We start from the raw sequence: 11,343 nt of genomic DNA, 5'->3' as shown, positions 1-11,343 counted from the left end.
CATGGTGACACATTGTCATATTCACCTCCAGTGTATAGTTATGATTGTTAGGTCATATGCCATACCCCAGAGCCCAGATCCAAAATGCTTTTGACAGGTTTGAACAAGAGGTTATAGTTACCTTGAAAGGTAACAAGGAAAATGAAAAATTATACATCTGAGACTAAAAATTGTATGCAAAATTGTGTAATAGGGCAATTTGATGTCTTTTCCAGAGTCTCCCACTTTCCAGGTTGGAAGCCATTTAGATGCCATTTCTCATCATTCTGCACATGGGTCACCATACTGAGTTCCCCAGGAGATATGACACAATGAAAGTTCTAGTCAGTTACACACACCTTATTCTGATTTTTACATTTTTCTGCCCTAGGTAACTGAGACATACAACTAAATTAAAATATATGTATATATATTAAAGTCTTCTTTATCATACTCTCTCTTGAAAAAGACCTCAGAATCATCTGTAAGACACCACTTCCTGTCTGTGTCACATACGGCCCCCTTCTCAAGTACTTAATGGGGCCCAAACCCAAGAGAGAAAGAGAAAGAGTGAAAAAAAAAAAAAAAAGGAAGACAGAAAAGCAAAGCTTAGATAGACCTTAAATCCTTTTGGAGTGAACCAGATAAAGCTGTGTTTATCCTTCCCCCAGATCTCTTAGCTTCTGGCACCTTTACATGTCCCCCCCCCTTTTTTTTTTTCTGAGATTGCTGCAATATTTCTACTTGTTCATCGTGAAAAGAGGAGGAAACAGTGGCCTGCATCCTTACTCTGGGATTACAGGAGGTCTGATTGTTGAATTTTGCTAGACAGCAGATAATTTGTCAGCTTCCAGGAGCTAGTTAAACATTCATCTCTTTTTCTTGCAGGAAATTGATATTCCAAAGACATTTTAACAAGACGAGATCACTATCAGCTTTCATTTTTAGAATAATATTTAGCAGTCATTTACAGACAGTGATTTCTCAGCTACCCACCAAATTGGGCAGTTCAGCCCTGGATGTGTCCTTGGAGCAGAGAATTTTTGGTTTGTAACAACACGAAATATTGCTACATTTTTAATTCCCAGCAGGCCTGTTGCTACAAATTGAAGATTCTCTTGGCTTCCCTGCAATGCAAACACTGCACTTCTGGCTTGGTGATGCTTCATGTCATTTATTAAACACTGCTTTAGAAAGTAGATAAACACAAGGGGGATATCACATTAAGCAAAGTATAATTCATTCCCACCTTACCATAAGTTTATTCAATTAAATTGCTTTAGACTTAGATATTGCCATTTAAAATTTCGGGAAGTAATTTGTTCAACCATTGGAAAGACTTTAAGCATTTGCAAAGAAATATTTGTCTTACCTTTCTAGGCTCCCAAACCAAGCTCAGAGAGAAAGTAGACTTTCTGGTAATATATACCAGATATATCTGGTCTCTGTTATTCATGTTCTGATAACAAACAGGTGATAAAAGCTCAGGCAAATCATTTTAATAATGGTAATTCAGGGGAAGGGGGGAAGGGTATGTGCAAACTTCAAACTCTCATCATATTGATCAGATATTTTAAACTCACCCAATGCCTACTTAAGGTTCCTTGTATGCGAAATACTAAAAAGGATTTAACAACTCATTTCTATGAATTTTTAAGCTCAATTATACAAGCCTAGGTAATAAATATTATGAGAGTAGCATGTCTGGAAGCCATTACCAGACATGCTGAATAGAAATGACTTCACTGCTTATTATTTAATGTTAAACGCTGTGCTTTGAAGAGCCAAGTAACCCTGGCTTGAATCCTGACTTCAACTTGTGATGGTCTCTTATCTTGGGAATTTAACTTAACCTCTGTCTGCCTTTATTAATTGAACTATAACATTTCAAAAATAGTATATAATTCACTAACACTGTGGTGAAGATTAGGTAAAATTATATACCTCAATTTCAAAGCACAGTGTCTGGTCCATAATGTGTTCCTAAAAAGTATAAATTCAATTCTAGGAAGGATTGCTACAGGAAAAAATCATTTGAAAAATGTCCTTTTAACTTTAGTAAACCTATAGTAGTAGGCTCTTTTATGTTATTCAATACCTATTGTCAATTTATTCTTGTATTAAATGAGAAGTAGTTTTCCCCCGTTTTTCAGATAATAGAAAGTTGCAAATTTATTTATTATTGTTCAGGTTGTAGTTGTGTTGGTTGTTGTTGTTTTTCATTTTTTTTACCAGATAGCCAGGAAGCTTAAACTCCAAAATTATGCCATGCTGCACCAAATGTCTCATCCCAAATTCTTTGCATCTTATTCTTCTCCTCTTTTTCAAGAAGCGTTTGTTCTTCTTTCTTGGTTGTATTTAAGCATTCATTTTTATAACCTACTTCATATTCTTTCTAACTTTAATCTTAGCTTTGGAAGTAGTCTGATTTATAACTATCAAACTAAATTTACTTTCTCGTAGGGAATGGAAGTCCTGATGGGGAGAGAAATAGAGGGGGAAAAAAGCTTCACAATGTAATATTGGTTGCTGACTAGATTAGGAGTCACAGCTGGTCAATATGGAAAAAAAAATAAACAGGGGTCATTGTATTATGAAGCCTGAATGAAATTCCATGCACTGCTTGACATCTTTAAACCTCACAGGGCCCCAAAGTTCTAGGCATGGGTCTTCCTGCTCTCTCCAGATGTGCTCCCCACCCCACAGGAAAGGCTCCCCACATCGTACACTGGACCAGCTACACCCAATCCAGGCCTCCACCTAATGGGTATCACCTCCCCACCAGTGTGAGAAATTATTCAATAATACAATCACGTCCTCCTGCAGGTGCTAAGAATCACTTGACCCTCTTGCCACTTACTATAAAGCCTGCCTCCCAAAGTCCCAAGTGCAGCCCCATGTGGCCCTGCCTGGCATCTGGTGTTCTCCCTGAAGCTGTGGGTACATGTGACTAATAAACCACCGTCCATGTCATCTGTCCAGTGTCAGGTGCCGTGCATATGGCTGGCTGTACTATTTAGGACAGACATCCCTCCTTCAGCAATGGGATGAAAGGAGGTAGGTAGAACGGTTATGAATGCTGGTGGGTTGGATCAGTGGTAAAAAGTGAACCAAGGGAGATGAGAACTCTATTAATATCCTTCATGGAGCATTTTATATACTCCTTCAGATAAAGATTGGTTTCAGTGAGGCCAATTCTTTGTCACCTTATTATATACTCTACTGGTTTGGAAGTTATGGTTTGAATTTGTATTACTTTAGTGATTGTTCTTCAGTTTTAACACACATAAGGTCGTATCATGGTCTAGATTTTATTCCTATCTGGGAAAAATAAAAGGATTTGCTGCCATTTTATACAGATTATGTAAAAAAGCATGATGCCTATTTGATTCCTATGTTGTTTTACATACGCAATATAACTTATGAATAACATGTAAGTTGTGGAACTAATATGTAATTATAGTATGATTATTAGTTTTTATAAATTCATTACTTCCCTTCTGCTTTTCCGTCCTCCTCCTGAGTCCAGAAGGTGCTTAGTTCTCTGACTCCTGCAGAGTTGCTGAACTCTGAGCCACATTTCCTGTCTACTGTCCCATGCCCAGTTGTCAGGTGAGTAAAGCATCCACCTGCAAAGGAGTCTCCATTATGTTTCTTGACCTGATAGACATTTTTCTTATTTTTATTATTCTTATCATAGTTTTTTTATCATAGCTTTATTGCTTCATCATCTCAATTTACTATCATAATTTATCCAGAAGCGTTTTGTTTTTGTTGGCTTCTAAGACTAGAAGACTGATCCTACAGAAATTAATAAAGCCATCTTAAGAGGAAATCAGCACTGGACTTAAGAAATTTTGTGACAACCCTGATAGAAACAGTGTCATTCCTAAACAAGGATCCAGTCATTCATTTAACAAATGCCTGTGTGCCAATCTCCATTCTAAGGGTTAGGGAGAATACAGAGAAGCTCCTAAAGATGGTAAATACTCAGTCCCATATTCCAGTGATCCCATAATCTGCCTGAGGAATAGACACATATGTGCCATTCTGTTGCACAGCAATTAGTATTATAATAGACACACATACTGGATGTTAATTGTGTGTTTTGACGAGGTGACAATAAGTGATTATCTCTACCTGGGTAGGAGAAAGTTGGAAAAAGCTTCACAGTGAAGTTAGTCTTTGAATTGTGCCATGAAGTGTTAATAAGATTTAGTCAATCAAGGAGAAGAATTAAGAGAGAGGCTAAGCAAAGGCAAAGGGCAGGGCCATGCATTCATTCATTTACCAATTGATTGATCAGCTGATTGATTCAATAAACAGGAATCCTGGACTTACCTTGGGCTAAATATTGTGCAAGGTAGCTATAGAGAAACAAACCCTGCTGCCAGGAACACCATGGGTCATGGGGAGGGAAGTCATAAAACAAGGTTCAGCCAGTTATGTGTAAGGACATAGGCAAGCACAGGACTTCTAGGTATTTGTGTCATAGTAAAGCATCTCCTGGAGCATCACTAGTTTAGACAATTGCTTTTTCTGATAATGAAAATAAAGCAAAAGCTCAGAAGAGTCTAACAAAATCAGTCTTTCTAAACACTAGCTTCCCAAGGCCCCTATTTTACCTCCTACCTCTTGCCCACATTAAAAGTGCATTTCATTTGTCCTAAATTCATCTAATTCCCCCTATTTCTCTGAGGTGCTTTCAGTCATTCCACTTCACAGCCCCCTGCGCACTCATTTGCTGATGGCATCAGATTCACCTTCAATCCTGAGTGACAGATTTGGAAAAGAACCCAGTTAGAACCCGGCTAATGAGCCCCCCATGGGCTCCTCTAATAGCCAATTGACTGTTTATTTTCATCTTTTGAGTTAGGAAAGAGACTGCAAGTCAAGGAAGAGTTTAGAATAAAGAAGCACTAATTGAATCAGAAAAACACCTGTGTTTCTCAACCTATATTTATTTATGTCCTTTAGTCTGATGTTGTCTAAAAGGTACAAAGTTTTTAAACATGCTAATTATGTGCTATAGGGAAAACAGACTCAATAAAAACTAAGAATTAACAGCATCGAGGAAAAAAAAAAAAAACATCAGGGAACAAAGGAATTTTATAGCCTTTTACCCCGGAGTACTTTTTATATGAAAACACCAAATGAAATATTCTTTTTAAAATTGTATTTATTATGACTCTATACTAAAAGTGAGATATAGTCATCAGATGTTATTTGCAAATATTTACATATTTGAGTGAAAAAACATTACCCAGTAAGTGAAAAACCCTGAATTGTCATTGAAAAGTCATAAAGAGTGTCTATTGTGTGTCTTTTTTTTCTTTTTTTTTATGGCTCCTGAGAAGCAGCTGTTAGAGGCTACATTTGATGCTAGAATAGCTGGCTGCAGTGACAGACCACTGGGACTCCAAGGTGACAATCATTTTAATTGTTTCTAAATGTGCAATGACTGCAGGAGTCTCCAACAATGTGAATATTTCATAACCCATGATTACTGTGTACCCCTCTGCCTTTTATCCTCATCAGAAATATAGACACCAGCTGTCTTCTTTTCATAAGAGATCAACTGTTGTTGTGAATGAATAATCTGTTGTCAGTAATGTGAACACTCAAATCGAATAACAGAGTTACTTCCCACACCCAAGAGCACAGAACCTTTTGGATTTGACCTAGGTGAGAAGGTGGAGCCGAAACAAAAAACAAAAATACTCAATATTTGACACTCTGAGATATGCCTTTTTACTCTTTCTTTATTCCTACCACAGCAATATTCCTTCCCACTCCATAATTGTGTACTTACTAAAACTATGGTAAATGATGAGCAGGCAAATATTTTCTTGCTTCTGTTAGCCCAACCAAGTCTTTCATAGCTAACTAACTTCTAACCATGTGGGGTTCAAAAAGATGTATAGCACTGGTATTAATCCCTATTCCTCCAAACTTCTCCTAAGTGTCTTCCCTTCCCACGATTGACCTTTTATGCATTGCAGGTGCCATTTTGAATTCTACCACAGCAATGTCAGTTGACTTTGATATGTTTCTACAGCTTCTTCCTACATATTACAATCATGCCCTAATTGGCATTGCCATCTGTTGAATGGGAATGCAGGCTTTTTTTTTTTTTTTCACATCACATTCTGGAACACTTTATTTCATCCAACTTGTTACTTGAAGAGTTTTGCTGTTACACATCAGTATACAACATAGATTTCTAATCATTACAGAGAATACAGAGAACTCAGCGTCCCGTCCTCGGTCTTATGGGCAGAGAACAGATAAAGAGCTTGTCGACTGGTTGCAACTGCAAGGAGCAGATACAAAAACAATTGAAAAGGTAAACTTACAACCAAACAAACCATTCCTGTGCTATCATTACAGAGCTGCTTAGCTCTTAATGTACTTGATCTTTGTTTCAGATTCTTGAAGAAGGTTATACACACTCTGATATTCTTAATGATATCACTAAGGAAGACCTAAGGTACCTCAGACTACGGTAAGAATAGCCTCAAAACACTTTGTGGAACAGAAAATGACTTTTTTGGTGTAATTAGGCTTTTAAGTAAAGCAGTAGAAAACAAAGTGCTGGTAACTTTCCCCCCTTCATTAACGTTAACTCCCTTTTCTATGGCTCAGTCAGAAATAAAACTACCAACCTCACTCCAAACTCCGGAGTTTTTCAAGGTTAAAGTTGGGGAAAAGCTGAGAGGGGGCAGAAGCTAAAGGCCCAGTAGGAAAAGTCAAGAGACAGGCCTGGCTGGGAGTGGAGTGAAGAGAGAGACATGAGATGCTAGTGGGCTACACCCAAACCCTTCTTTCTTTAACTTGCACCCTGCCTTCTCATCCCCATGTCATCTTAAATAGCCTGCTCTGCACAGATGCAGCAGCACTCCTGTACAATACCTCTCAGGCCATGTCCCACTCCTGCTAAGGCACACGTGTCACCTCCATATGTGAAGAGAACATATTCCTATTTTAGTTGTTTTCAAGTTAGGGACTGCATTTTTAAGACTAGACAGCAAATCTAGACAAGTCTGGAAGGATATACTATAGCTTTTGCCATAAGGGCTCCTAAAGAAGTATTCTGCCATGTTGCTTTGAAGTTGTCTTCTCTTACGACTCTCTAAAGAAGACTCCTGTTTGTTTCGTAGTGCTGGTCTCCTCTGCAGGCTCTGGACTGCAGTCTCCCAGTACAGAAGACAGGCTCAGGGGGCCCCGGCAACCCAAGATGAGGCTTAATCCATCAGCTAAGCCAGGGGACAGAGGGAGCAAAGAGCTGACAACATACACACGAATTCTGCTGCACTTACACAAGGAAAACACCACTTGTTCAATGAACAATTTAAGAACTTGAAGTTTTGAAGAATTATGGAAAAAATTATAACCTTTTATTTACCAACATGTTTTCAAGGTGAGTAGAACTTGTATGTATTGTGAAAACAGTGATTGTAAAACCTGGTCTTGACATCCCAGAGTATTAGGGAATCCTTAAAAATGAATTTTTTTTTTTTGGCGGTACGCGGGCCTCCCACCGTTGTGGCCTCTCCCGTTGTGGAGCACAGGCTCCGTGGCCATGGCTCACAGGCCCAGCCGCTCCGCGGCATGTGGGATCTTCCTGGACCGGGGCACGAACCCGTGTCCCCTGCATCGGCAGGCGGACTCTCAACCATTGTGCCACCAGGGAAGCCCTTAAAAATGAATTTTAATTTACTTCAATGGAAAAATATTTGCTGGAAAGGTGAAACAAAAGGTGTTGAAAGTAACAAAAAGGCTGGGAATCACTGTTTTAGATTATACATTCCATACATTACTATTAACTGGAATTGCACTTAAAATTCAAAAAAGATAAAATTGCTGAGAAAACCATAATTCAAAAAGAGACATGTACCAAAATGTTCATCGCAGCTCCACTCACAATAGCCCGGAGATGGAAACAACCCAAGCGTCCATCATCGGACGAATGGACAAAGAAGATGCGGCACATACATACAACGGAACACCACTCAGCCATAAAAAGAAACGAAACTGAGCCATCTGCAATGAGGTCGACAGACCCAGAGTCTGTCACACAGAGCGAAGCAACTCAGAAAGAGAAAGACAAACACCACACGCCAACACATACACATGGAATTCGAGAAAAAAAATGTCATGAAGAACCTAGGGGTAAAACAGGAACAAAGACACAGACCTACTTGAGAATGAACCCGAGGACACGGGAAGGGCAAGCTGCGACAAAGCGAAAGAGAGGCATGGACATACACACAGCACCAAACGCAAGGCAGATAGACAGTGGGAAGCAGCCGCATAGCACAGGGAGATCAGCTCGGTGCTCCGTGACCGCCTGGAGGGGTGGGATAGGGAGGGTGGGAGGGAAGGAGACGCAAGAGGGAAGGGATGGGGGAACAGATGTACATGCACGACTGACCCACTCCGTTACAAAGCAGAAACCAATAAAAAAAATAAAAAGATAAAATTGATAAGAATATGCCTTGTATTTAATGTTTGATATGAATGTAAATAGAAAACTATTAAGAAAATAGTTTCATATTTATACTGAATGTATAAATGGAGAAAACTAAGTTATTTGGCTTTAAAATGAAGTCGTCTTATTTAAAAATCGAATTGTCCTTCCACCCCTGCCTGGTTATAATAAATATTGTGTTTTATTAAGGAGAGAAATGATGGTTCAGTGTGAACAGGCTTCAGCACCGACATGCACACGAATGGGGGCGTGTGTGCACACTAGGGTACACCAGGTAAGCTGCTGGGCACTGGGAGGGACAGGACCATGATCTCGCCCCACAAAAAGGTGGCAGAGTTGGACAGGCATATAAGGAATTGTTTTCCTTTTAGTAACTAAGAAAGTATTTGTTAAACTAGTATACAACTAAACCAAATAGAACTATTTTAAAGAAGTAATTTGAAGGAGGGTTAAGCAAACTCTTATTACCTATATTCAACCTATGTAACTAAATAACCTTTATAAGATCCATACTATCCTTAAGCTATAACATTAAAAGACACTATATCTTTTAATGCAACACTGTACAAACCACATGCAATTACACTGTCTATCTATCTAAATCCACACTTTCTTTCTATGGGTTTTCTTCCTCCTTAACACAGTTGAGAACCCAAAGCATTCCTTAACAGTTGCTGCTGAATAGCCCACTGAAGGTGTAACCATCTCGCATTAGCTGATGGACTTAAACTTGATCCACTGGTTTGCACCCCGGACTTCAAAAGGTGGATCGCTGCAGTAGATGTGATAGCCGAGTTCTTCCAAAGGTGGTTCAGGATCAGCTGTAGCAAACTGGGCAGCATCCTCAATTTCTTTCCTCACTTCAACATCAATTTCCTTTAGTTCTTCAACACTGGCAAGATTGCTGTTCACCATCCTATCCTTGAGAAGCATGATAGGGTCACTCTTACTTCTAACTTCCTGAATTTCTTCTCGTGTACGGTAACTGACTCCAGGATCACTCATGCTGTGTCCATGGTAACGGTAAGTCTGCAGCTCCATCAGTATGGGCCCCTTTCCAGATCTACAATAGGCAGCTGCAAATCTTGTGGCCTCCCGGACACACAGGATATCCATTCCATCTACCCTCAGCCCAGGAATGAAGTTGCCTCTCTTGTAGTAATCAGTGCTGGCTGCTGCTCTCTCCACAGATGTTCCCATCCCATAGCGGTTATTCTCACAGATGAAAATACAAGGCAATTTCCACAAAGCCGCCATATTGTAAGCTTCGAATATCTGACCCTGATTAGCAGCGCCATCACCATACAAAGTCAAACAGATTTCATCTTTTCCGTTATACTTACAGGCCAGAGCAATCCCAGCTCCCAGGGGCACCTGAGCTCCCACGATGCCATTGCCCCCGTAGAAGTTCTTGGCGTACATATGCATTGATCCTCCTTTTCCTTTAGCACAACCTCCTCTTCGTCCTGTAAGCTCTGCGAGAATTGCTCGGACAGAAAGCCCACGAGTAAACGTAAAGCCATGAGCCCGATACGCTGTGATCAGATGGTCTGTGGGGTTTATGCCGGCCTCCAGGCCCACACAACAAGCTTCCTGACCATCACACAAGTGACAGAAACCACGAATAATTTTCTGTTTATATAGCTGATCTGCTTTTAACTCCATTCGACGAACAGTCTGCATCATTCTGTAGTATTTGAGCCCATCCTCCCTGGTGAGCACCGTAGTGACAGGAGGGCCCTCTTCCAGCCGGTGAAGATCACATTTCTTAATTTCAAATGTAGCATCATTTGCAAAATTACGGGATGCCACCAGCACTCTGCTTGCTGGCTTCTGGGCGACGCCCGACAACACGCGGGAGACGGCGGCGAGCATCTTCCTCATGGAGTGCAGGCAGTGGCGGCAGCGGCGGCTCCCTACGACCCAAGCAGCGCGGCCCAGGTGCCTCCAAGTCTCCTTCAGGCTCCCGGAGCGGATGCTACCACTCACGCCAGCACGACGCGACGGAGACGTCATAAGCCTCGCCGGACCGCGGGCCAACCAGGGGAATGCAGGCTTATTATTCTAGAACACACAGAGACAATAGGGCAGATATATATGGCGCAGTGCAAAGAATATATTATTTAAAGAAAATTAGTTCAGGATTCATATAGAGATCCTGGAACTTGAGGGTCTTCAGTGTGAACAACGACAAAATGCTAGATTCCAAGTATATTCCCAAGGTGTACAAAGAACCCAAGGGAAGACAATAATGTGTACTTCATGAAAAATATTAAAGTATATGGGTTCATATACTTTAATCTATAATTAAAATTATAGATTGTCTCCACTTTATTTATCACAGCTTTCTTTAAAAAAGAGTTGACTCAAATAGAAATGCCCTTTAAAATAAGAACTAGCCTAACAAGTTATAGCATAAAACTTATGTATGTAAATAATGGAGAAAATGGAAAGAGTAAAGGAAATGAACACAAGGCAGCTACCATGGATCAGAATGGAATTCACAGAACGCAGAGAAATGGCTCATGCAAAGTGTTTTATAAGGCCTCAAAGATATTAAACAGGTCATTTATGTGAAGAAAAAAATCAAAGAATAAATAAAGAGAAGGATAGGCAATTTTTGATGGCAGAGTTCAGGAAACTGAGGGAAAATATTAAACAAATATATAGATGAACGCCACATTAGAAGCAATAAATTTAAAATAAAATCAACTCACATCAATCAAGGAGAGGGTATAAGTTGAAAAAAAATAAAACAGTATAGTAAAAATAACAAGAGGCAGAATGATGTATTATATAATATTTTGGACATAAAAGGCAGACTGGGATCAAACCATCTATCTACTACTTACCAGCCAAGTATGCCTGAGCAA

At 39.9% G+C, this 11,343-nt stretch overlaps 1 protein-coding gene across 1 annotated transcript; it reads right to left on the bottom strand.

Annotated features, from left to right (window-relative positions):
- Positions 1–9,181: 9,181 nt before the first annotated feature.
- On the bottom strand, positions 9,182–10,354 carry LOC307064027 (pyruvate dehydrogenase E1 component subunit alpha, somatic form, mitochondrial-like; the record flags this gene model as incomplete). The annotated part of the gene is made up of 2 exons (XM_079720450.1): positions 9,182–9,751; positions 9,845–10,354. 2 exons carry the CDS (start codon positions 10,352–10,354, stop codon positions 9,182–9,184), a joined length of 1,080 nt encoding a protein of 359 aa, XP_079576576.1.
- Positions 10,355–11,343: the final 989 nt, after the last annotated feature.

Source organism: Hyperoodon ampullatus (genome assembly GCF_949752795.1).
Source record: "Hyperoodon ampullatus genome assembly, chromosome: 15".
In the NCBI taxonomy this organism is placed as follows: domain Eukaryota; kingdom Metazoa; phylum Chordata; class Mammalia; order Artiodactyla; family Ziphiidae; genus Hyperoodon; species Hyperoodon ampullatus.
The sequence above is the reverse complement of the archived record's forward strand: the minus strand, read 5'-3'. Positions and strand labels throughout refer to the sequence as shown.